The 27,956-nt window shown below is 39.2% G+C and overlaps 1 protein-coding gene across 1 annotated transcript; it reads right to left on the reverse strand.

Annotated features, from left to right (window-relative positions):
* Nucleotides 1–1,201: 1,201 nt before the first annotated feature.
* On the reverse strand, nt 1,202–27,888 carry LOC110059827 (FH1/FH2 domain-containing protein 3-like). Its single transcript, XM_089277122.1, has 25 exons — nt 27,402–27,888; nt 27,186–27,286; nt 26,987–27,045; nt 23,284–23,351; nt 21,582–21,687; nt 19,563–19,657; nt 19,317–19,428; nt 16,809–16,906; nt 16,000–16,083; nt 15,500–15,559; nt 14,140–14,204; nt 13,817–13,848; nt 13,135–13,393; nt 12,029–12,285; nt 10,301–11,694; nt 9,534–9,698; nt 8,697–8,879; nt 8,173–8,292; nt 7,810–7,971; nt 7,218–7,333; nt 6,781–6,855; nt 5,953–6,010; nt 5,196–5,336; nt 3,566–3,872; nt 1,202–3,022 (listed from the first exon to the last, which is right to left on the reverse strand). The coding sequence occupies exons 1-25, from the start codon at nt 27,708–27,710 to the stop codon at nt 2,937–2,939; spliced, it is 4,512 nt and encodes a 1,503-aa protein (XP_089133248.1). The 5' UTR covers nt 27,711–27,888; the 3' UTR covers nt 1,202–2,936.
* Between the last annotated feature and the right edge of the window lie 68 nt (nt 27,889–27,956).

Genomic DNA, 27,956 nt, shown 5'->3' on the forward strand with positions numbered 1-27,956 from the left:
AGGAGAATAAAACAAAAGAAATTATTTCTTCCTCATACTTGGTGGAATTTCTTTTCTTTTATTTCTCGGAGCCAAGTTAAAATTTTCAGTGATCGAAATTACCCTATTGTGCTTAGTTCAAACTCCCTGTGTGACGAAGGGAGACCGGACACGTGAAAGTGATGTAAGATTAAACCCAGGCTTCCTACAGTGGATGGCCAAAAGGTAATGGTTAATTGCTAAGCGCAGTTGCCGAAAGCTTTTCTGGGCACTTGAGCCTACATAAATACGTCAAGGTGGCCGAACACAGTTTTCGCGCGCGCTGTTGATACAGCAATCATTTTATTTGCTCAATTGCTATTTTTCGTCGTAATTGAACGCAGTGTGTTGATGGTTTCAGTCTTTTATTACAGAGGTATGTTTGAAAGGTAACGATGCAAAGAACTCAGCAATTCTCGGATTTTTCTTTGTTATCAAAAGAAAGGTCAAAAGAATCCAGTTAAATGCAACGCATGCGTATTAAGTCGAATGCGGAACAGCTTTCTCGGAAATACGCCTATTTCTCGAGTACCACTCATTAGAATTTCACGAAATTAGGCACGAAAATACGTTAGGAAATAAGTAACTGGAATACCGAAACAAATTTGAACTTTAACAAAGGAAATTCTAGATATTCCAGTGAACCTTCAATAACGAATAATTATAGTTCTCTCTGTTAAATTATTATCAAAATAGTGTTAACTTGTGAGCATCGTTACAAACTTGTTGCATGCAAATTACAAAGAAAATCTAACGGCTAAATTTTCTGCAAATAAACAAAAGCAATTTTAAAGGCCTGTTTTTATTTATTCATGTTGCCATGGCAACGGCACATACATGAGCTTAACTATAAATAAAAAAAAACAAAGTTTGTGTTGTCAACTTGCTTGTTGCAATTTTTGGCGACCCAATGATCAAGGGTTTTAGAGAAAAAGGCGAATGAAACACAGGTATCAAACACTGCGTTCAGCCACCTTAAGTCGTGTGCAGTTCCGAGACCTTGAAATATCTTGACATGTCAACCCCACACGCGCTTGCTTGATAGTCGCTATATTCGAAATATTGAGCAGATATGGTAGGTTAAGGCGGAAAATGGCCATGCGGTCGGCTTGTCATCTCTCCTTGACAATTTATCAGGGATATAGTGAACAAGAGACTTAGGATAAAACCAAGTGAAAACTGCTTCAAACGTTGGATTCTTTATTAAAGAACACCCAAAGAGAATGTCAAGAGAAAACAAGATTATTTAATCAGCCAATCAACTGGCTATAGAATAGTAGCAAACTGACGTTGTTATCTATAAAACCTGATAAAGAATCGAATCGATCGCTATCATTATAAAACAACCCAGCATCCCTCATCATTACAAAGTTCATGACTCATCACGTACTGCATGTACCCATAATTTTCTATCTACCAAGTTAATTCTTCATTCTCCAAACGTGAAGCCTGAATCATCCATTTTCCAGCTGCTTTTGTCTCTGTTTCTAAAAGAATTCCTGATGAGAACATTTTCGTTTGAAAAGTGGTTTGGTTTGCAGGAGAAAGTGAAAGTGCAAGTCAAGTTCATTTTCAACAGAATGGTTTTAATCAGGACTCGTTTTGAAATAGAAGCAAACACATCAACACGAAAATGGCGTTGTTCTTCACGTTATGTAGCAGGAAAAAAGCGTGAAAATTCACTATCACACTTTGCAAATAGATCAGTTACAAGACCTGCTTGTAAACTGATATCGACATAATACTTCAGTAACAAAAGAAGATTGCGGAAGACAACCAATATATACTAGTCGACGAATTAAAACAACTGGCACAGAAGTGGGTTTACCGCGAAGGAAAACAAATCCGGCAAAGTGATCCTTGGGTAATCTTCGGACGACATCGGATAATCTTCGGACCACTTCAAGTTATTGCTTTCTACGCGGAACAAAATTTTGGCGCTTAACCGTTTCGCATGCAAGTTCAAAAATGTTAATGATCTCGTCAATGATGTTACTTTTAAGAATTTCACAATCGCTGCTTGTTGACAATTTTCCAATCCTTGTCCGTTTTCTAGGAAGTGTAAAAGTTCAGGAGAAGATTCATCATAACATCCTTCACTTCAACAGGTTAGAGTGTCTACTATGTTCTACCTCGGGCATGTAGATCGGTATAAACCTTGTTCGCTATAGCATGTAAATACGTCACTAATTCAATTTCAAACCGTCAACAGCTTGTACGCCCGATAGCGAGGCTTGAGAAAATAAAACAGTAACATCGGACCGAGGCTCACATGAAAAAACGAAATCAATTCCAGACTTGTTTTTGAAGTTCTTTAAGGTAAAACGGAAGAAAACAAAGCTTTACATTTACTATTCTTTACAAAATTCATTGCATCTGCATCATAGCGAACATAGTTTACAACGGACAAAAATCTGAATCAAAGTTACGCCCAGATTAAACAAGACGTCACCAATTGCTAATAGACTTCATACACTACTGCGTATGAGCACGAACAGTTATCTAAACCTGACTTTCAATGAAAACCTTGTTTGTTTCGTATTCGGAGAACTAAGAAATTTTAAGCTGTTTCGCGGTTTACCTAACTTGCCAGACGAGACAAAAATATATTACAGGAGGAAAAAAAAATCTTCTATCTCTACTATTTTCATAAAGTACAAAATTCAGCGGCAATCGCAACATGTGCCACTATTTCTTCTTATCAAAAGCCGCGAGGAAAGTTAACTATACAAAGGTCCTTAAAATTACAATTTATGTACAGACATCCAAATTTTGCCCTTCACTTTCACTATAAAACAATCCCACAAAAGTCCCTGTTCACAACAGACTGTTTTGCAATAAAATATCACATAAAACTATTTCTTTGTATAAAATATAATTACGGATAAATTCTGTATATTAAGTTAAGTTGACTAGCGTCATTTGCTATCGATATTGTCCAAATACTGTTTGGTGAGTTTTTCCATATCCTCAGGGCTAATGCCGCTCTTTAGCGTCCTTCGAGCTGCAACAAAAACAAAACAATAAGTGAAATCATCAAAAGACTTTTAATTGGTATAGGATCACCGGCTCTTCCACTGCAGCCTATTCTTTCTATCTGGACTAAATTCCGTTGCATTCTACTTCAAAGAATTGAGTGGTACAGCTAAACGACTATCTCTAGTTGGTGAATTCAATTTCCATATTCTCCTATCTTGTCTGGTTGTAAGTGCACTGAAGTTGCAAGGAGAACATAGACATTGATCACTTAACGTGCGAAACCTAGACCCAACCCTTGCCTGCCACTTTTAAGACAAAAACCATCTTTCTCCTTTCCCGTCTAAAAAAAATTCATTTCCCGCACTAACGTCTTCCACAAGTAAAAAATACTCCTGGTTTTGTTACTTTAATACAAGTGAGCTGCACAAATGCTGTTTTGTCATTTTTAGCCCTTATCTGACACCTTTACAAATTTGACATCCACTCACCCTTCTAAACCTCAACAAGAACGCTACGTAACGCAAAGATACTAGACCCCTGCCACCCCTCCCGTCTAACCCTTACTTACCTGATTTCCTATTGGATGCTCTGGGTCGTTTCCGGCCCTGTCGTGTTCTTGAGTCCGGTACAGTGGCTGACTTTGCCAATGTGTTGATAACTTCATCTGTGGTGTCATCCTGGAATTCATCAAGTGTTTGTATTCCTGAGTTAGTGCGTGATGTTCCAGCGCTCTTCACTCTGTTCCGTGTTCCTGGTAGTGTGGCGCTCTTCAGCTTCTCTCTCGCATTCTCCGCCTCGTCTCCATTGGATATCAGAGCTTTGCGGAACGCCTCGATGTTTTCCTCTGCGGACACCTTGGCTGCTGCCGAGTAGGACTGGGCATGAGAGAAAGAGAATGCTACGTTATACTTAACAAATTGACGTCAGTTTTTCATGCGTCTGTCCTGTTATTGATCATGAATTTCGTCATGACATCCGCAGACTACTTTGACAATGTTATGATGAAATTGATTGTCAATAACAGGACAGACGCATTAAAAACTGACATCAATTTGTTTTTCACGATAACAAATTGTCAACTTGTCCGCTCTCGCTCGTTGACGCATCGCATAAAGTATAAATTCATGTGTCTGCCCGCTTATTGACAATAAAAATTAGCCAATGAGGGCGCAAGAATTTCTGCAATTATCGTAAAATTTCATATTGACAATCCATAGAATCTACAGACGATCTATTAGATCGTCTAGCAACCTGAGCTAAACAAGAGAAAGCGTTACAAGGGTGTGATAATGCCCCCCCTGAGGTCACGCTCACCTCCGGCTTTAGTCACACAAATCAACAAGTCTCTTCAAAATACAGCACGAAGATAGTGGGACATTGAAAACCCGACTGAGGACCTAGCAGGTTGGTTCAGAAAAGTACTCCCCAAAAATGAAATATTGACAAAAAAAAAAAAAAGAAAAAGACAGCGGTGCATGACCTAAGGCTCTGTTCGCAATAATCCGTTGTCGTATGAAAACGTATACTTATTGATACGTTTTCGCCTATGGTCCGCACTGAAACGACCGAAACCGCTGATAAAAACGGAGTCTTTCGAAAACGGTTTCAAAAGTGGAGTCGTTTGAAAACGCATCGTTTCTAGTGTGGATAGGTGAAAACGGAGGCTTTTAAAAACAGTGAAGAAAAAGCGTATATTGTTATTTCCATCAGCGTTTTCGGCCGTTTTAGTGTGGGCGAAAGGTGAAAATGTTCAACGAGTATGCGTTTTCATACGAAAACGTATTAGTGTGGACAGATAAAAACAAACCGAAAACGCAAGTGTGGTCGAAAATATTTTGCTTTGTTTTCCGTTGAGACGGAAGCGGACTGTTAAGAATGCATTAGTGTGGTCAAGCCCTGAATCATAAACGTTTGTGATTTTTTTTTTTCACTTTTCGGAAAAAAAAAAAGGGTTTGTCGAGCGATGGAAAACCTGACAAATATTTTATGGGAATGGCCTAGGCAAGTAACATGTAATAGTCTGAGGGCACCAATATCTAAACTGTCAACACTCTTGAAATACGCGAGATTTGACGGGAAAAAGTTCCCACAAATGTGCAGATGTACAGAGCAGACATGGGTATTAATGTAGAGCATATGATCAGCAAGGAAGCTACGCCAGGTATGTTTTATTGGATTGACTTTCAGTAAGTTCTGACCTCCGTTTCTGTGATCAGCTTTCCTCTCGTCTTGCTTCGTTCCCTCAAGTTCTCTCGCTTTTTCTTCATTTGAATCACTCGTTCTCGTGTGGTTCGGTATTCCAATGAAAACTCGCTGATAATCTTACAGAACTCGTTGACCTGGTGTAAAAAAGGTCGAGAAATTAGTTAATACTTAGCTATTTGTCAACTTGAAGTTAACCGCCCCAGCGAGGTTGTGAAGATGACGTCACGAACGTTAGGGGGTTCGTCAGAGAAAAACTTCAGTCACCTTAATCAACTTCAAATTAATCGCAGCCCAACAATGTCTTTACAAACTAACACCTTGCTTCATTCAAAGTAATTAACGTCAACATCTAATTTCATCTTCCAGTGTTAACACAATTCCATCTAACAGGTCATGACAATATACACCATCATGAACAAGGGGATAGTGTCTTGATATGCTGTAACGTTTTACATCCGATATTGGCCGAATTTATACTAAGGACGAATTATCTGTCTGCCTGAGGCGGATAAATCATCTCAGATGGATAAAATCGTCTCCTAATGTAAATTCGGGGTCGGATAATTCATCTCTAGTATAAATTAAGCCATTTATGTACAGAAGCGGTAATTTGGAAATGGAGACCAGAGGTTAACAAAGATGCTTCCGTTTTCACGTTGCGCCTTCCGGCAGGTATCATTTTCCACAACATTGAATCAACTTTTGTATTTGTTTACTACAAGTGTTTGGCAAAAATATGTGGAATGTTACCTTTGTGTTCTTCGCTACACTTGAACTCAGACCTAAATACAACAACATCTTGTGGAATCTAAAAGACAGAACAGACAGTACTACATCTCAAAGCTGTTTTCTTTCTTACAATACTAACAACACATATCTTCATCTTCTTTCAAATTTACCATAAAGGTCGCCACACAGCGAGGAGACAAGTCCCCAGGATTACTCCTTGCGACTTGTCCCTTCAATTCAAACCAGTATGAATTCGCAGGGACCTAAATTTGCTCCCTGCGACTGGAGTTTTTAACAAAAATGGCTAGTTCAAACAAAAGGGTTGTCCCCGCGACTTTTTGCAAGAACTAGTCGCAGGGACTTGTCCCCTCGTGTATGCCGACCTTAAAATTCTGATACAAAGTACCCCACCACCCCCTCCCACCAGCAAAAATTAGCCTGCTGTAGATGCCTGTTGTTTGTAAAAGAAAACAGAACTTCTTCCAATGCTAAACTTCCTGTTTCCACAGTTTAAGTATACTTTTGATAGGCAATCAATGACTGTAGAACTTGCTTCGTCCTCCGGCATATCATCAAGTTAAGAGTCTTGCCACATGGCATTCTTGGCTATACCCCTTGGAAATACACCCAAAGATTTTTTTAACGCAAAATTCCCGTCGATATGGCGCAGCCCCCTCCCCCTTGCCCCCTGTCCCCCAAAACAGGAGGCCCACTAAAAATGACTTTTCATAGAGCTTTGACGGTATTTTTTTGTAGTTTTCGTCAATATGTTGTGTCGAATTTTCATGCAGTTCTTTCCCGTCTTTTCGGTGGTTTTTGCGAGGACCGTACATATGAAAGACCACTTGCCTGTTAATGACTCGTCTGTGTACAACTTTCAGGATGGTGCTTCGCTCCTGTGCGTCTGCTAAAAACTCGCTCATCCTGGCAAAAGAACAGCAGTCACATTAGTTAACTCGATACGAAACGTTCATTTGAATATAAGATGATAAACCCTATGGACGTTTCTTTGCTACTTTCTTATCATTCACTATGATTATCTTTAAAAAAAATAACCAAATTTTTCTGTTCGTTGGATTGCCTTACTTGTGAGATGAGGAGCGATACAAAAGCCTAAGCTCCCTCCAGTTCTAAAACAGACTGACTTAAACCCTTTCACCCCTTAAGGAAGTCTCTCCATCCCTCTCTGTCTCGAGACTGTCTCTCAGAACAGTGACTTGACATTCAGCACTACAGTTATGTCCGTATAGCGAGGGTCATATTTTGTAGAGGAGATTGGAACTTACTTGCTTTTCAGTTGTTTGGTGCTATCATGTTTGGCTACAATACTTAAATATTCCCAAGACTTCTTGCAGTTTTCACGCAACTTCTTCAAATTGTCAAGCACGACATCAAAGTCCACCTGGAAGTGAAAACAAAATGAAGTAACAAAGCATGAGACTGAGAACAAGTATTTCCAATTAAGCCCACTGTTGGCGATTTTTTAAAGAAGCAATTGATTATTCCACTGAACTGTTCCTCTGAATTTTACCGCAAAACAGGCACACAAACAAGAAATATATTGTGGTATACGGGCTCATTCGTTATTTTGGAGACAATCTTTGGATAGGAACGGAACAAGTATGGCTGGGCAGGACAAAATGAACAATTCATTCTCATTGAAGAAATTAGGACCAAAAATAACAGATGCTGTAATGGGATAAAAAATCCCTTTCATTGCCGTTATTTGAGGAACAAGACTAGCGGGAATTTTACTGGCATTTTTCATCGCCCCGTGGAGGGCTTTTTCTTATTTTAGTTTTCTTGGCCAGCCATCACCAATCAAATGATCGATGGATCAGGTTTGATCAGGAGCTTGTATTTTGTTCTATCACGTACCCTGGAGCAGCGATGTAAGGCGCCCAAATCACTGTAAAAATCCGACGAGTTGGGAAACTTCTCCATCACCATACAACACAAGTGATACAATAATGACTGCTTATGGACAGTGTCTTTCACTTCCGGTACTTTAGCCAGGTAATCTAGTTGAAATCCCTTTACCTACAACAAAAACAAGAATGTTCGTATTCTCCCCATCAAAAAATTAATGAACAGCAATTAAAAAATACTATCAGAGGGTGATTCATAACTTAACGATACACAAACACCAGTTAACTAAGCCTTCTTCAGTTATCATCGATCAATGATAGTTCGACCTCACGTCATCTACCAACTAACAGCTACAAGCTCGTCTCCACAAACCTTTTTCCCATTTAAAAAGTTTCCTATGGCAAGCAGTGTAGCCAAGATGTGCTTAAACGTTTCGTTATTGTGAAGTTCTTGGACTGATTCCTTCAAGTCCATCAAGGGCTCAGCTACCTCCTGTGAATGAAGCAAAGTTGTTAAGTTAGGAATGTGACGAGCAGATCTTCAAACTGTGAAACACACTTAAAACTCTACTTCCAACTAACATTCACGCACGATCAGAGACGAAGATTCCGGCAAACATTTCGTAGAAGCATTCGGAAGGTTTCCGAGTTTCATTAATCAATCAAAAACTAGCACTAGCACTAGCGAATCCTTCGAAGGCAGATACAACAGCACGACGTCATAGGGAAACATGATACTTGAGAACGTTACTCAGAACAGAATCGCGGGCTCGGAGGATGCTCCCACCCAAGATTTTGATAAAAGATCCTTGCTTTACTTTCACGCCTTTGCATTATAAGTTGTTTTACACATTACACAGATCAAAGTACAGATGTCACGACTGCCGAGTGTCTCACCCTTTCCAGCTGATCATAGTCAAGTTTAAAGGACCACAGATGAAGCCGAGGAGCCAGCTCGTTAATGGATGACATTGTGAGTAGAAACTGCTCGGCTGTTCCAAGAGGCACGTCAGGGTTTGACATTTGCGCTTCTTGTATCTTGGTCTTCTCTTCTGGTGTTGGCTGCAACTGCAGTAATTTCTACAAGAACGGCAAAAAAAATAGATAAATAAAACGAATCTGGCTCCTGTGCTACTGTTTCATGCAACACATGCATGCTTTAAAGCCCCCCCAGCGCTCCACCATGCAAATGTTAGATCACGTGGTTTGAAACGTCAAGCGTTTTTTATATTCATCTACAGATTTACATGCTATTTGCAAAACAGGAAAGCCTATTGGGAACGAATGTTGTCGGTCACATGGAAGAGAGGTGCAAAATGACGTTTGAGTGGGTTTGGTTGAAGTTGAACAAACGACAAGTTTACATTCTAGACAAGCGCTATCTTCAGAACGTAGGTATGACTTTTTAAAGCCTTATGAATTAACAATAAAGTTGCAAGTTACTTGTGATAGTAGATTGTTCGTGGCTAGTCTTGCTCAGCTCGTTTAGTCCCGGCCAAGGGACTCATCAGAGACCTTTCTGCTTGGCAAAGTCGCTGGGCTTCGCGCTCAAAGTCCCGTTCGCTAACAAAATGATGACAGCAATCTCGCCTTGTATCGCGTAAGGATTAATAAGGATTACTTAATTAATTAACCAGATTAAAAATTTGTTACGCTGTGGTTGACACACAACACTTCCGTCCAATTTTGTTCGCCACGCAACAGAACAACCCGAAAGAGACTATGTGCACTTACATCAATTCCTTCTCTGTCAATGACAGCGCTGTCCATTCCTAGAATAGCCTGCTTCAAAGCTCTGATGGGAGGTAACTTGGTCAAACCAATGTTGATGGCTTGAGATCGCTTCATTTCCAGAACAACTATTTCTTTTTTCTTGTCTTTGTCTTCGCCTTCACACTTCTGCAATCGAACAAGTGAATGAACCGTGAAATAAAACGTGTGCAATCATCAATCCCAGTTTCCCAACTAGGGAATAAGGCCTTTTTTATGAATCCAATATCTGGGTTTAATTTAAAAGATAAGGAAGTCTATTAGCTGAAATTCACCATTCAAGCAATCTTTTTTCCTATTACAGTGTAGGATAGTTAGTAGTTCACGCTTTGCAAAAAGCTAACCGATATGCCTCCAGCTAGTTAAGATTCTTGATTATGTCATTCATTTAAAATAACTGTCTTAGATAAAGGTTCGCATTCTCAAGAGTTATTCAACTTCAAATGTTTTGAGACTATGGAAAAAAGCCACGTTTAAGCAGTGAAACTCTACTATTAGCGTTAGTTTAGATTCGAACTAAACATTGTTTAACGATAACCAACTCCTGACAAAAAGTAAGAATATGCGCTAGCAACAAAGCCTACCATAGGTTGGGTTGGGTCAAGATATCAAATTGATTTTCAAGATTTGAATATCATGCCGACAAAAAAAGTTACGGATTTTCACACCAATCATATGCACAAAACGCAAGCAATCTGTAATCAGAAAACCACTAAAAATAGTTGCGTTACCTTAATTTTTGCTGTGGTTTTGTTCTCAAACAAGTGCTCCAGTTTCTTGGTGTCAATGTCAACAGAATCAATACTTCCCCAAATTGTCTTGTTCACACCATTTATAAGAGGCGAGTTCTTAACCTCTTGCCAGAACAACCGCACCAGCTTTTTCTTTGGATTAGCGTCATTCAACGAAGGCGCCTTTGGCGGTCCCGGGGGAGGGGGAGGGGGAACACCACCAGGAGGACCACCAGGGGGTGGAGGTGGAGGTGGAGGCCCCCCAGGAAAGGGGGGAGGGGGTACTGGGATTCCAAACATGGGCACGCCCCCATGAGGATGTGCATCTGTTTCATCTGCAGCAGATGATCTGGAATCAAGAAGTTCATCTTCATCGTCTTCTAATTCAGTGAAATTAAAGTCTTTCACAATAAGTTTGCGTTTAAGTATGATCATTTTCTCCCATTCGAGTTCTTTTTGAAGGGCGGCTTCCTCCGCCGCCTTCCTAGCTGCTTCCTCCTCTTGTCGTTTTCGTTCCTCCTCTTGCTTCTTCCGAAGCTCCTCCTGTTTTCTAGCCTCTTCCTCAGCAGCAGGGTCGGGTACCTCCACTGAAGGTTGCTTCATAAGACTGGATTTCGCCTTCTCTAGCAAGCCTTCAAATTCACCTTCAGGTACATTAGACGGTGTTTCGTTCTCCTCGTCGACTTCAATACACCCACTCAATCTTTTCACAGCCTCAGAAACTAAATTTTCAACTGCCAGCATATCATTTTGCCTCTGGGTGCCTTCATCATTGTCTCCTCCCGACAGCAACTGCTGTTTTCTTTCATGAACAGAATCACCCCCTAAAGGTACATTTCCCTCCAAACCTCTCCGATCCATGTCGTCTGTGGACCTCTGTTGTCCGTATAACATAGACAACATCATTTTCTTGTTCGGGAAGCCTGGAAAACCTTCGCAAATACTGGAGCGCTTTTCAGGCTCTGCGACACTGGATCGACGGGCGTCATTGGCAGGGCTACTCGAGCCAGCCCGTCTGTCTGACGGACTAGGAACCTTAATATGATCCTCTGAAATTCGTTCATTTTTGGCGTTGTCGTTGTTTAAATCATCATTACTGGAGCCAAGTTTATCGTCAGTGTCTTCACTCTCGTCACTAGTTCTCTGATCTGAAGATCCATTGTGATCAACATTATTGACTAAGGGTTCACTGTCTGCCCTCTTTACCTCGGCAGTTTTTTTCCTAATCACAGTTGACACATTCATGTCTTTCCTGCGTGGTGTAGACTTTTCTTCCATTTGCTCTGGAGTATCAGTTTTTTTACTAGACGCCTCAGCTTTTGGTTGTCTCCCAGAATCTTCATGTGCCCGCGATTTTTCTTCTCTATTTCCTCTTGACTTGTGGCTGGTTTGCTCTGGAAATATTGAAAAAAATAGTTATCAATGCACAAAAACAAAGTACGAAATTCAGAGAAACTCTCCTAACAGTCGTGTTATGAACAAAATTTATTGTTATACCTGCCAACTCAAACACGTTTTCCGATTGCAGAACGTGTCACGTATCATGGTTCAAAACTCACTAACTCCCTTGGGCAAACAAAACTCACTCACTGTTTCCCTTTTTAAAAACAATGTTCTTTCCCTGATCGCTACCAGTCTAGTTCGAGCACATACACAAAGACAGTCTCTTGTTGACATTGTAAAATACAAAGATCCAATAAAACGAAACAATCTAAGTTGAAATCTCACCCTCGGTTTGTGGCTCGTCAAACTTGAATCTCCTCCGGGGTAGGGTGGGTGAACTCCTGGGGGAGGGGCGTGGGGATGAGCGAGGTGATCGTTGTCTGCCGTTAGTAGGTGAAGACACTTCTAAGTTACTCCTGTCAATCGAGTTGTTTTTACTGTCAGCTCTTTGCCTGCTTCTCTCGGTTCTAGTGGGGGCTGGAGGTTCTTCCTGCTCTGGCTCGGCTATACCAAGAGCAGCTCGTCTGGCTGCACGGCGCTCCCTGAACAAAACATGAATCACATAAAGTGAGGTAACATCTGAAGGAATTACATCACTGTCTAACTTTGAATAAAGTATCCGTAAAAACACCTCTACAATAGAATACAGACACCTCCCTGCTACGGACAGCTGGCAGAGACTCGGTAACATCTACTTGTTTTCTTCAAAACAGTATCTGCAATACTGACAACGTACACCACAAAACTATACCTCGTTATTACAAACAGAAGTCTGTACAAATAAATTTCGGAGTTTTTTTTTTTTCATTTCTTTAAGTAAACGTTCTTCACTCAGTTTCACTGTACTACATAACATACATTGTCAATAACGTGTTTTTCGGCCCGGGTAAAACTAGAAACTTCATACGAGACGAACTAAACTGAGCGAATTAAGTTGATGATAAGTTCGACGTTGGACGCTACTGTGTTCGTCCGACTAAATTTAGATCCACCACAACGTTCTATCCGTCTGCTTCTAAATCGGAATTAAGTTTGACGTTTGACTCAACGGTCGAACTTTACCGTTTCGATCGACTCAAATTGTGATTTAGTTATCTCATGTGAAGTTCAACGTTTGGCCTGGGCCTTAGTGAACACATCTGAAAAGTGGACACTTGCACTAATTTTTATTTCCATCTCCTTCTACAAAGCCCAGTAGACAACCCTCTGAGATGGTCTCTGTACCTTTCAAAGAAATAGCCCATTTCCAGATTTTCACTGGCAAACTGGCTCACTGCTGTCAACCAAAACTGCATGCTCAATCAATTCTCGGAGTGGTGATCACAAATGTCTCATTTCCTTAAAGTGCATTAATTACTACATCTAATATGTCCTTATGATGCCAAACATACTTTCTCGCCAGCCGATTTCTGGTTTTCTCGTCCAGTTCAGACTCTGTTGATGATGATGGCGTTGTACTAGCAGATGTTTTGACAGGCGAGGCTGGAGGCTCCACTTTCACAGCTGTTCCTACATTAGGTGCACTAGCGACTTTGTGTATAGAGCCCTCTCTGAGTTTTGCCCCTGGAGGTGCCAAGAGGCTACCCTTTGTGACGGATGACACATCAATTTGGCTGACGGAGTTGTGTCTCCGACTGCGTCTTCTGTCACCTACCATGTCCAACACAAAGTAGTTTAGACTCACGGGCTGTTTTGTTACACTTGTCATAACGGAGTTTTTGTTGATAACATCTGAAACTCCTGTTGCAGTTTTGATCAAAGTGCAGTTTCTTTTATCAGTATCAACAAAGCAATATCCAGAAAGGAGATTAGCCAACGAACAAACACACAATCCGTCTGTGCTCGCAAGCTACCAAGTGAAGGAAATCAATAAACCAAGTACGTACTAAGATGGTTTTGTCGCGATCTAACACCAAACTCTCAGAGACAATATAGAAATAAAGCAACGATAGTATGTAAGGAGAAAACATATTTGAAGAGGTGAAAACAGAAAAGTCGCTCTATAATACTTGAAGCTTGTTAAATAGCAGTTGAGAAATGACAACTAAGGATATTGTACTCAACAAACCTTACCTGTGGCATGAGATGTTGTTCTTTTTCGTTGTCTAAAGAGGAAAGAAAACAGAAATTTATTCTGGCAAATGATATCACTAGATCATAGAAATAAATGAAAAATAGTGGTTTGATTTTCAATGTACACTCAAACCTCTCCTTACTGACACCTCTATAATATAGACTGCTCTATATTACAGACAGTTAACTTAGTCCCAGCAAAAACCAGTACACAAATAATCTCTTGCTCTACAATACACACACCTCCATAATAGGGACACTCAGATCTACTCCTTTGGTGTCTGTATTCGAGGTTAAAATGTAGTGCACAAGTTGTTTTATACCTTATCGATGGAGAGGTTCCAAATGCCGGGAATTCTTCGTCGCCATCTTCAATTCGGAGCGCCGTCTAAAAAATACATTGCAGATGTAGATATTTAGTTATAAACCCAGCAATAACTGTAAACTACTGCATAGAATTCTTCACAGTAAATTACTGCAAAAGGTACAGGAGATACAGTGTACACAATGGCCACCCTGGGGACAAGGGAAAGTGGCTGTTGTAGCGTGGTGACCATTATAGGGAGGTAAGGGTGTAACACGACGTCAGGGGTCAATTCAATAAAGAAATTACACTTGTAGTTTTTACAAGTATAATTTGCACGTGTAAAGTCCGGCTTGTAAATACAAGGATTCAATAAAAGTATTTTCCACACTGGAATTTACACGTGTATCACGAGCCAGGATACAAGTGTAAATGACAGTTGTAGCCTTACAATGATAAAATCCACTTGAACGCACATCTATTTTTACAAATGCAAATATTAATATTTCTGTTACGCTTTCAAAAGAAGAAGAAACTTCCCTCGAAATTCCCTTGGATTTTGGATGTCAAAAAGCCATCTTTCTTCAACATGTTTAAGTTGGCCGATAATTTGACATCTCAGGAGCTTCGTCGAGTTCCTCTTCACCAGAGGACGACATGTTTTGATGCTCCAATATCTGTTTTACAAGGCATACTCAATGTTTACAAGTGACATGCAACTTGTACGTTGTACTTGTGATTTTCAAGTTAGACTCTTGTAAAAATACAAGTCGGACTCCTGTAAAAGTTTTATTAAATTTGATTCTTACCATCTTTTACATGTGTAGCGCTACACCTGTAATTACAAGTCGGACACTTGTAACCTGGACTTGTAACAATTTTCACTAAACTCGTTTTTGTCTGCGCTTGTAAAAACAATGGTCCAACTTGTAGATTACAAGTGTAAAAGTTTTAAATTGAAGTGTAAATCGACCCCATTTGTTTTGTGGGGGTGCAACATTTTTATCATTTAAAAAACTGCTCATTGAAGCATATAAAAACACATTGCTTTTGACAATTTAAACTTAGTTTGTCATCCTCTTCAGCATTTCCATTGCCGTCCTTAACCACATTCCATACGCAAGCTGATGCTTAAAGCCACAACATAGTTAAAAATTTAAACATAGGCATAATGTCACTTCTAACAGTACTTTTAAGACGTGATGACCTTCCCCTTAGAAACATGTCTTTCTGGTTGCCTTACTGAAGCCACGGCAACCAACTCTGTTGGTTTAACATTAATTAGCATACCTTTACACAAGTGTTTGTTACAGTTCTCATTAATTCATACTTACATGTACTTATGAAACAAACGTAGCAAGGTGTACAAAAATGTTTACCTCATAAATATTAAATTGCTCCACCAAATCAATATTTGTTCCCTGGCGTTTCTGATGCATCTGAAAATGGACGGAAAACATTTTTTAAACTCATGCATAAGTGTGTATGGGAGGCGCGATGGCCTCATGGTTAGTGCACTTGTCTCTGGATTGAGCGGTCTGGGTTCAAGCCCTGGCCGGGGACATTGCGTTGTGTTCTTGGGCAAGACACTTTACTCTCACAGTGCCTCTCTCTACCCAGGTGTATAAATGGGTAGCGGCGAACTTAATGCTGGGGGTAACCCTGCGATGAACTAGCATCCCGTCCAGGGGGGAGTAGAAATACTCCTAGTTGCCTGATGCTACAGAAACTGGGATAAGCTCCGGCCTGGTGGGCCACTTGGCTCGTATGCAGACTCTTATTTGCCTATGTGTGTATTACTACATGTTCTCAACAGATTAAACGCTACTGAGTGGAATGTAGCTGTATGATATATCAATTGTGATACTTGACTTCTTACCTTTATAATTTGTTCCATGCCTTGTTCTTCTAGTGCATCAGTTATGTCATAAAACCCATCTTGGTTTGGTGTGGCATACAAAACCTGGAGAGCATTACACAACACTTCATTGATCGCAGTGCCATACAAATAACAAGTAATAACTGATAACCTGTCTCCTAGCCTGCATAGCAAGCTCTCCATAGGAGAGGGCAAACAAGCAAAGTCTGGTCATGCAGAAATTGGGAAGGAGGAAAAAATTGATTGGTCAGGGGTGAAATGAGGCGAGTCTCCCAAAGAGCTACCCCTAACATCCTTGGTTTGTGGGAGGGGGGCAGCAGTCGATAGGGGGTTGCCTGTCAGGGTGAAGTACAGGAGTAGATCCTGGGACTGCTACAGTAGTTATGAAGGCCTGTCAGGACCCCTGAACAAGCTGGTGTGTAGAGACTATGGCTGTTCTGCAGAGGGCTAGTCACTGTCTCAGACTCAATTTTTGACTACAGAGACCAGAGGCCTTATGCCTCCCACGGTGCAACACAGATGGATAAAGATGATGATGGAACTGATAATGTACAAGAATTTGGTGTTGATTAAATAAGCTACCCCTCCTTAACTGTGCTAAGCTTAAACCCCAATGGGCCTTAAAGAAGTATGGTAAATGTCCTTTATTTTGGGACTAACTAAATGCGCTACTGTATTGATACAACCTAATGCAACTTCAATAATGATACTGACTATAACTAAAGAACAAAACTAAATCATGTACGCAAGTAATACCTGAACATATGTACGACGTGACAAGGTCAATACAAACAGTAAAGAGTACATACCTTATTAATGAGTGTCATGGCATAAATAAGAACCTCTTCATCTGCTTGGGTTTCTTTATCTGTCATAATTCCTATGACTTCAGCCCATTCCCTGACACCTACACACACAAACAATCTCCTTTGTCATGACTGGCTACAACACAGAAAGTCAACTGAAACAACAAGACTGCTGCTGTAATCTCCTCTCAGTGACAGTCCTCTCAGTTTACCCTCATCCTTGTTCACCTTGATTTATTTAATAGCATGAGTAGTAAACTGTTGGACTGCTGTTTTATCATGCAAAACATTCGCCTTGCGAAAAATCCGAATAAAAGAAGCCTGGCCATATGCTGGTGGTTTCCTTGGCAAGTAAATAACTAACCCACCAACACAAAAATTAAGATATCCAAGATGAAAATTGAACTAGCGTGAGGACTGTATTGGGGGAATATTGGTAAAGTTCTATTTTTGTAATGTCCATAAACCTGAACTGAACAAGCTACAATTCAATAATTAAAAGTAATTATTACAATGGTATTTTTACAACTCTGCTGGTAGTTAATTTAATATATTCCTGTGATCTACTCTCAGTAAACATGCATGCCAATGTTAAGCATTTACAGGTCCAAATTCAGACCACTCGCAAAACCAACAAGAATTCTCCATTTCATCTTGGACTAGTTTGACATGTAATTATAGAGTACAGATATGTTATTTACCGGCTGAGAGGTCCATATGGTGAAAAACTGTGACTGAGGTCTTGAAAATGCTGCCCGAGGCCGCAGGCCGAGGGCAGCATTTTCAAGCCCAAAGTCACAGTTTTTCACCATACGGACCTCCCAGCCGGCAAATAACATGTTTATTTTTTTCCTGCAGTAAATTAGTTTTACAGATTACAAATGGGTTTGTTTACGCAACTCTAGCTTGTCATTGAATCGGCTCGCGCGCCGTCTACTAACAATTTGTAAAAAGTCTCGGCAACGAGCGAGTAACTCAGATAGTAGACAAAGAAAGCTGTATTAAAAACAGATTTTTTTCGAACTACTTTGTGTTAGTTGCATTTATTTCACCAGTTATAAAGTTCTCCAATATTGTTTTTGCGGTGTGAAATTTTGTGCAAAGTTTAACCTTCTACTACAAAAACAATTTCTGTCAGTTGTTGCTTTTGAAATCACTTTGTCACTTTTCTACCGTAAATTGAATGGCAGAAAGCGAGGAAATTCAGTAAGTGTATTCCACAGAAATTCTTCTAAATACAGCAATGATCAGAGAGGTAAACTCGACTGAAATTGACTCAAATTTTACAGCAAGAGAAACACAGGATTACGCGCCATTACAGCTCCAAGCTACAAACAATTAAGCAAACTCTCACAACTTCAAAACACTCAATTGAATTTACTTACAGTCACTTTCCTTGCCATTTTAAAGTGAACGGAGATAAACTTGTGTTGACTAATCGTCGATGGATGTGTAAAAAAGGCAAAAGACTGACGATTACTGCTAACTTTTGGGAGCGAAATTTAGGCAGCGGGAAAAAACCCGGCCCGTGGGCCGTATTGTAAAAAGCTGGACCGGTCAAGGATTCCGGCCCACTCAGATGCTTGAGAAAAAAATAAATGCAAACTATGTAATAAGCTAACAAAATCACAGCATCTCTTGTACAGTGACTGACCAGAACGTAGTATGATTGCCCACCAAGGAACAAATAAACTAGTTCTCGATCATGTTTATGTTCTTTTCTGAGTCTGCCAACTGATGGCTAAGCTTCTATCTCAGTGCTGGTAACAGGCAACCAACATACATGTACAGAAAATTATAGGTGGCAATCTGGTTTCAGAACTGTACAGCAAATATAACCATTTGAGGAAACGTAAAATCTGATGTGCATTAAATCAACTAGATTTTCAAAACACTATTTCTGAACCAAAAACAATTAATGAATCAGAATTTTCATTGACTGTAGATCAACAATGGTACAAATCAAAACTTGTTTTAAGACTGTCTCTCTAGTTCCAGAGAAATGCATAGTTTTGATGATCTGCTCTGTTTTCCTAAGTCTTAGGAAGTCAGCACAGAACTCTCAAACTTGCATCTGCCCAGAGAAAGCAAATCAGACACAGCAGGGGGTCTGGCGGAGTGTTCTCCAGAAAATTTAGAAAAATTCAAGTGCCTCAGACGTTTTGCTTGATTCTTAGTGAAAATATGTCTCTTGAAGGTGCTTTGGTGGCAAATCTTCACCTCAGAATGAAATATTTCAATCAAAAACTTAAATGCACGAGAAATAATATTGTTTCAGTGTGAGAGCATAAGATTGCATTTGTTTGCACGGGTCTCTGGCTCAACACACGAGACTAAAGATCTTTGTCTGCAACTTAATTAAAGTTCAACAAAAATAAAACATGTGACCACTGTAGCATTGTAGTTAGCATCAGAGCACTGCAATATGAAAAAGAACTAGGATAACATACATCTGGCAATAAATGTTAATTTGACAACTGCTATTAGTTTTCCAAGGTATCTTTTCCATACCTTGATTGCTATCCACTGTTTGAATGGCATCATACAGCACCCTGGAGTTTGATTCTGTGTACTCCACAAACACAAGCAGCAGTTTAAGTGCAGTCTTCCCTACAAGACGGAACTGTAGCAAGACAAAAAAATGCAGAGTTAATATTAAGATTTGTACATGGATGCACATTAACTAGAAATGTCCACACTGTGTGGTCCTATCATGTCAGATGAACAGGGTTTGATTGCACCATTACAATAGCTTACCCTGGAAGCTGTGAGTGAATATAACCATTGGATTGTGTCGCTGTGGTTGATAACTCCATTCATTCCATCAACGTACAGCATTATCTGACCAATAGCTATCAATAAGAAAGTTAATAAGAATTTTGTTTACAAATCTTTAAACCCTGTTGAATCTTATTCATTTTATTTGTTCCAGCATCTTAATTTGTCAGTATTTATAATGAACAGCTTGATAACATTATTCCTTGGTCAAAACTACAAGATAGGGCCCAGCTGCATTGGACACATTTTTGTTTATAATTTTTGCAAAACTATCTGTTATCAGTTCTACTATCAGTTCTATTCAACCTTATAGGGATGCAACTTTTTGTTTCACCAAATTTGTCAACCCTTGCTATGATTCACAAGTACCATCGTACCACCTCAGAGCAGGACTAATTTTTTGCTAAGTATAAACACTAACAGAAACGTCAATAAATTTTAACAAAAACATCAACTCAATTGTTTGGCTGCGACAAAGGGTATTTAGTTTCTTAATACGCGATTGACATTTTTTGGTTAGCAAATAAATAATACACTGTTCACAGCCACTCTATTTACGCATGCAAAAGAAAAAGCAAGCGAAACAAGCATGAAGTACGTGGGGGTGGGGGGTGGGGTTTGCGAGCGAAGCGAGCAAGAAGAATAGCGAGACAGTAGACACCTTTGGAAAAAAGTGGACTTATTAGATTCCTCATCCTGTTATCACCCTGTTATTAACAGCTCTGCCCCTTGACCAATTAATCAAATTGGACCAATAAAATTTGAGCAGTAAATTGCTTGTTTAATTTGATTAAGTATCAGTTTGCAAACAACAACACATACATGCATTCAGGGGTTGAGAATGTCGTCCCAGACGACTTCTTCAACTCCATCAAAAAGCTGATAAAAGGGGAGAAAGCAGAGATCAAGCGGTCCTTCTGATTTTTGTAGGATATGTGTTTGTTCTCTTGCTATTTGCTTGGGAATCTTGGCAAGACATCTTACATATTTGTGTAGAACTTATTCCGAAGGTGTTACACAGTGTGGTACTCTTCAGCTACAATGAACATGACACAATTGTTTAGTGGAGAATCTTCATTCTATATCATGTTTTGGAACTTTACATCCAAAATGTCTTTGGCTGTCGTCCCGAAAACAAGCTTGTATTTTGCTTCTCCAATCTGATGAAGCATGTCGTCAAAACGATGACAAAACGATGTTGACAAAACGATGGAAGGAATCCTAAGTTGTTTTATTTGTTCTTTCATGATGCTTCTGAGTTGCAAAACAATGACAACAACAACATGCACACCATTTACATTTCTCTTGCTGTTGCGTAGAGTTGATATGTCAGACTTCCCTCAAAACCGGTCGGCAAAATTACAACAACATCTTCCGACCAAAGAAGATCAACAGCAGCCTCTTCCTGTTCATCTTTGAGCAAAGAAACATTGAAATTTCTCTTAGCAGGATTCTATTTTTAAAAACAACCGCTCTATTACGAATCACAGCATGTGCCAGTGAGAACAATTGCTGCAAGCCGCAACAGCACCTGGATGCAATCATGATTGGCCATTGTCAAGGTGATGACAGTTTTGTCGCCTTTCAACTGATGGGAATTTTCATTCCTGGAGAAAAATGGGGAATTCACTTTTTTCCAAAGATGTCGACAGCCCCTGTATTTATCTTGGTCCTGACCACCTACCCAGTCAAGTCTTCTGTTTTGCACTGGTATCCAGTTTTCTCATGATTCTGTCTGCACGTTCAACGATCAAATAAACATACCAGAAAATAGAGGGCTCTGAACAGTCTAAATAAATTGTTGATTTTGGACACTATTGCCAACTAAAAATTTGATGGAAACACTTGGGATTTTTGGTAAAACCTGGCACATTTTGTTAGCTTGGTGACGATGGGCCCATGACACATATGATATCTTTAAATTTTCTTGTTGATTTATACCATTTGGATTGCATGCTGGGATGAATTCTGCAATAAATTGTGAAGTTATTTCCCTACCTCTGAGGATATAATTCTGATAGTTTTGATCAGCATCTTGTCCAACTGATATCAGTGCACTTAACCCATCAGAGTTTACAAACTCATGCACAAGATCCTTATCATCCTGAGAAACAGAAGCAATTAACACAACATCAAAATCACAAATCTCCTAACTGTGGCCCACTGGTTCATACCACTTGTGTAATTCTTATGAGGAGAATTTGGTTCAACAGGTCCAAGGTTAATCTCTGAAATGATCATTTCCTAATTCTTCTCACTTGCCTGCTAAATAAAAACATAAACTGATGGAGAGAAGCTATGTATTAATCAAATTTAATATATAGATTTAGCCAAGCCTAAAAGAAGAATTCCTGATTATAAAAGCTAAACACGATTTTGAGACAGAAAACCACAATATACTGGCGGCTAGTTGAGAGAAAAATATATTTTTGTATTGGGCTTGCTGCCAATATATTGCGGTATTTCTGTCTCAAAATCGCATTTAGTTTTGTATCATGATTTAACCATTCTTTGAGAATACTAAACAAAAAAGTGACACTTCTTTTGATTAAAATATACAATCCTAGTATGCACAAAGAATTGCCAATGATACCAGCACACAATGAAGTTTTCTGTTCGCCGGCGAGTTACTTGAATATTTCAACTTTCAAGCTGCAACTTCCTTTCAGAAACTCAAAGAAATTCATTCAGTGTATGAAAGTGAAGTTTTCCAAAGAATCGAGCAAAGAGAAAGCCAGAGTATTTACACAAATTAATCTTTATTCAAACTCAAAAACGTTTCAAAAATGATTTCGTCATTTTGCATCAGCTAGCTCGTGTAACTCACAAACTGACAAACTGGCCATTCATTGTTGTAAAGTTCTGAGCAGGTCATGAAATTTGAAGCATATGTAAGGAACCAATTTTCAGTGCAGTAAAGTGAAACAACAATACTGAATACTGTAAAATATTGCCATCTCTCTTGTAAGCAAGACTATAGGGCTGGCCCCAGTTGTTCAAAGGCTGGGTAATGCTATCCACCTTTCAAACAACCCAGCATGATCGTGATACCTATAAGTTAACCTGGCTTGAGCCTGCAATCCAGTCAAAAACTTGTACCTGGACAGCAGTCAACTTCAAAAAATGTGTGACCTCAATGAGCTCTAAAGATTAGTCTGCGATATGGTCATGTGATACTGGTCAGCGGATACCTTGTTTTGACAGGTGTCAGTTGAATGTTGTAAACCTGCCCCTCCTAAGCTCTAAGGGAAAAGCCTTGGGAACTAGATTGTTGAAGATTGACATTTCACATTGATTTACATGAAGGGGGCGTGAGGGAAGTATGGACGTACAGATGTACAGACACATGACAACCAATATTTTTTAGATCAGTGGGTTACCAAATTCCACTAAAAATGAAATAATGCTGTCAAAAAGTTCTATATTTACACAGTAGCAAAACTAGTACAGTGTATGTTAAGCAACTTCTGTTGACTGAAACTTGTAAATGTTAAATGGTTAACTACCCGGGGTATTGCTAATTCATAGAGAGTTAATGTTTTTCTTTGCCCTGTTTGTGAATGTCAACAAATTGGTGCATAAATCAGTCTAGCTGGTTTCTATAGATAAGGTCGTTAATCTACATCAATTTTAGTATTTTCATTGAATAAGCACCTACCAAGGTTACACTTGGTAAATTTACAACCTCAAAAATACGTACTTGAAATATTTGCTTCAGGGAAAACAAAGCTCTCCTTAGCTCTCTTCCTGATGCTGCAAGCAGTTTTGCTGTAAGACAAAAAAATCTCAGTCATTTAACTGGAGTTAGTCAGGCAAAATACCTGTCACTTTACACTAAATGGCTGAAATTTTGAATGTTGCTTGGTCCTTTTTGCAACATTCTAGCAATTTGTGGGTTTGTCCTTACCACAGAAATGTGAATGGAATGGTAAATGAAACCTGTTTCCTCTTATATATTAACTAAACCGTTTTGCTTGAAGAGGTCAAGTCTTGTGGTTCACATTTGCTGCAGACATGCCTGTGACATACAGTAGCCATGCCACCAGAACTGCTGGGACATAGCACCAGCATACAGGAACAATCTGACTTTGGCATGCCTGCAACTTTTAGAATCCCTTTTCACTGGTGGAATCTTTGCGGAATTTATTTGGTTTCAAATCTGCAGATGTGCCTCGTTCATCATCTCTGCAAGGTGGCCATCTCTTATTTTGGACATAATTTGGAATTCTCACTTAGTTCACATGCTATCATACTATGAAGATGCACTGTATAATTGTTTTCAAAAGCACTTTACTGCACACTGTCCCTTCCCATACACACATGTAAAATAACGTTCTTGATTTACTGACCCAGCATTCTTTAGCCTTGTGAGATAATTTTTGTGCTAACTTGAACAGTAAAAAAATATTACATATTTCATTCACTTTATTTGATGTATAAAATAAGTCCAAAGCTGACCTTAATCATTTAATTATTTCATTCATGGCTAACATCTTCAGATCATGATTAGCATCCTAATCACAAGGTTTATTGATCTGTCAAAGATCGCTCCTTCAAAGCCTGCTCAGTTCTCTATGGATTAAAATGGCTCATTACTGGCCGCAAAACATCGCATATCAGGCCGTACCTCTTACAGAAGTCTACTAACCATAACAAAGCCTCAAATGTTCTCTTAAAGCATATAATTATTAAAAAAACCACAATCAATTAATTATTATAAATGATTGTTTCGTTATAACAAATGGTGATCAATTTGTCTTACGTAAATTCTACTGAAAATTATTTTTCTCAATTAATATTTAGTATACAAGTTGTTCTGTTCTTGTTTAGGAATTCCACGACGCTACATTATCAATTACAAGAATACCTACTGCTTGGAAATGAACTCTCCATCAAATTCATTCACTAGACAAATTAATTAAATTCAACCTAGCTAGATTCAGCAAATAAATGTTCTTAGATGAGACAAAGTGTATAAAGTAGATTTCAATGAGGCAGTGGGAAAATTTTGATTTGCCTATTAGACAGAGATGATTCACAACTGCGGGGCTCTCTAACAAGACTTGATATCTATCTTAATTCCCAAAATATTTAACCTTTTTATTTAACTTCAGGTTATCAAATTCTTTTATGACTGTAATTGCCAAGCATCAATTTCAACTTTGTTCTCCAATCCATTTTGACTTCAGGACCTTTAGATATTTTGTAAAAACCACTGAGAGTATATACCATGTTCTATATTGACCCGAGGTATGATGTATCAAGTGTTTTATCTTCTCAAAATTTAACCTGCACACATAACACAATGTCATGGCATTTATAACAGCTTAAATGATCACTTGATGAAAGATGAATACTAAACCTTGTCCTTAATTAACAATAATATTTTAAATTTGGTAATTTTCATGTCTTTAGGTACAAAGCTGGCGAAAGGGTTTGGAACATATAAGAGAATAATTAAATAGTACTGCAGTTTTGTACTAAACTGACCATAACAAAAACTATGTATGTCTGGGAAATTTATTTACAATTAGTCTTAAAGTAGCATGTGAAAACGTGAGGTTTGTTTGTTACATGCACTCACTAATCCACAATAACATAAAATATTCATAATTTTACTTCCAGCAATTCATGGATTAATGGTCTATAGTAACTAAATTATCTTTAAAAATATCCAAGCTTAATATTTCCTTTATCAAGAGAATGAAATTAGAGAAAATTGGACAGGTTTCCTCGACAACAAATTCTATTTTGGCTGTATAATCTCTAATCAAGCGATAATGCATACCTATACATTTTGAACATTTAACTAAAATTATACATGATTTACATTTGGCAAGTTTTCATTCTTTGCAACAAAAACAACTTCAACTTCCGACTTAAGGCTGTAAAGTAACTGTTCTTTCTAAGAATACCAATGATTACTGACTTCGTACATGTTATATATTATCATACTGTATTTGACCCAAACAGTGTCTGATAACCTTGGCCTGTAAAATGCCGGTAAATTAACGAAACTCAAATAACATGATCAAACCAAGTACAAGCATTTTCTCGTTTTGCCCCAAAGCACAGAGCCAACAGAAAAATTGAGAGCAAAAGATGGGAATGTTATTGAAACTTTCCAGAGGAAAAGAAAAGAAAAATAAACAAAACACCGACATTCACAATAATCTTTCAGACTGTACATAGAAAAACAGTCTTTTAATTTGTTCAAGGCTTGTTAATATCTCACTGGATTGGCAATATAAGGCAACATTGGATTAATTTTTACACACACACGCATGATAAACAAGCTCATTGTTATCATCACAAATAACAAGAGCCATAGTTAAATATGGTCCGTCATGTTTCGGGTGAGTAACCATCAAAAGAAATGTTGAACAAAACCCCGAAAATGGCCTGATTTCCATTATAACCACAAAAGGAAGCAGACGTAAAAAGACAAATTTGGAACGCTTCCCTAAAACTGGTCTTCCGTAGAAATTCCCGAGGTAATTTTCAGCGACTTTTCATCTTTACAAAATTAGCTCAATGCCGGAGCCGCTACTGGATGAAATCAGCATGATGCTGAAATGAACAACACGAAATCTACCCGACACATTTCGAACTTGACAGTGTTCCTTTCCAGTGCAGAGATAAAGCGTTCTTCTGATACACACTGGGCAAGATCTGAAGTCACGAATAGCCAAATCTCACGCACAGGAGTAATTCTAAACGCTCAAAGTAAATAAGCCGCGAGTAAACCGATCGTTCAACCAAACCAAGATTACAAACCTATTTTTATGCAAATCGCTGCACAAAACAGTAACGCGCTGAGAGAAAACTGTTTCGTGCAGGGCAGAACAGGACGGTTAGGACTCACAAAAAAAGCAGTTTTACGGTTTCTTTATTTGTTTGATCGCAAAACTAAGAGCTACGAGCGGAAATCGCAAAATTCTAACTAGCCGTCTGTTGACTTATTGACCCAAATAAGCTGGCAAATAGTAACATAACCGGGCTACTTGAAATGCCAGCATGCTGTACGAACGGCAAGCCACCATTAGTAAAGTAACATTGCGTCTTGTAGTGCTGATGTATTGTTATCGCATTTAAGCCAAAACAACCCACTCCAAACATTATACTGAAGAGCATAAGGCACGCAAAATGTAGCTGAAGCCATAATAAATATCGGGCTTTCACAACAGTTGGCAAGGCATTTGTGTGTGTTCGAGAAAATCCGTGCGGATCAGACGGTTTAGTTTAGACACAGTTCAGATTATAAATCACTCTCCCTGCTTCCCCCTGGACATGAATAGCTAATAAATCATATTTTGCATTCAAACATGAGCTCATACAGTGAAACCGCCGAAAAACAACACGAGATAACCTAAAAGTAGGCGATGTTTTAATACTTGACTTACCGATACAGTTGTGAACCCGAACGGAAAGGGCCGTCCGCAAAATTATTGTGTTTTTGCGACTACAAAAGAAAACAGGAATTGAGTTAACAGCAGAATAAAGCAAAGTGAAACTCCATCAAGAGAATGAAACGGTGGGTTTAGAGGTAATTACGGCTTCGTAAACATATAAGCTTACAGTCAGATTAAAATGTTCTCGAACCTGTCTAAAAAACCTTCCAACAAATCGGCTTGCTCTTCCAGCGAGCTCTCCAGATCTAAATAACATCCATTGTGGGACAGCTGTAGCGCCACATCGTCAATCTGAACAGCAAAGTCAAGCACGTCAATGAAACAAATTCAGACAGACACTAGTAACGACAAAACAAAATTTCAGCTGAAGTGAGAGCAACGCTATAAACAATAACATAACACTCACATTGTGCGGCGCATTTAGCAGCCGGTGGAGTCCAGCGATTTGTTGAAAAAGTGGTATATTCAAGTGGAATGTGTACGTCGGAGGCCGTGTAGGTTCAGGAAAATTTGTGCTTGCAAAAGGATCTGTGTCATCTAAATACTGAACTTTACAAGTTAACGCCATTTTGACGGAAGAGTCTGTGGAGCTGCCGGGCGCATGCGCACTCGGGGTTTCTCTTTTATCCCGAGCTCGTTGCGGGGGAGTCCTGTCACGTGACCATAAATCTCGGCGTTGTGAGAATGAGCGTGAATTATTCTTGAAATCCCCCATGGTAAGTATACAGCCAGTGCAGTCATAATCCACGCTACCTAGATACGATTCCTTTCGCGTGAAAACGTCTTTGTCACGCTCAAACGCGTGAGCTGCCCGTCAGATTTCTCCATGCTCGAAACTGAAGCTCCTTTCTACGAGACGTAAAGTGAAATGACAACACGAGGGAAACCCGAGCCGGTCACCCGGGTTGGCTGTCACGAATTGAATTGGACATTATTACGCCAGCCAATTAGTTTTCATTGG

Source organism: Orbicella faveolata, unplaced genomic scaffold (assembly GCF_042242905.1).
Source record: "Orbicella faveolata isolate gen_17 unplaced genomic scaffold, um_ofav_v1 contig_46, whole genome shotgun sequence".
Taxonomy (NCBI): domain Eukaryota; kingdom Metazoa; phylum Cnidaria; class Anthozoa; order Scleractinia; family Merulinidae; genus Orbicella; species Orbicella faveolata.

Bases quoted from the DNA above. Each gene is read 5' to 3' on its own strand.
- LOC110059827 (XM_089277122.1), bottom strand. From the start codon at position 27,710: ATGGGGGATTTCAAGAATAATTCACGCTCATTCTCACAACGCCGAGAT. The intron at 8,880-9,533 runs GTAAGTGCACAT...CCGTTCTTGTAG, and splicing joins TTGACAGAGAAGGAATTGAT to AAATTACTGCAGTTGCAGCC. The intron at 3,873-5,195 runs GTCAGAACTTAC...TCTCATGCCCAG, and splicing joins AGCTGATCACAGAAACGGAG to TCCTACTCGGCAGCAGCCAA.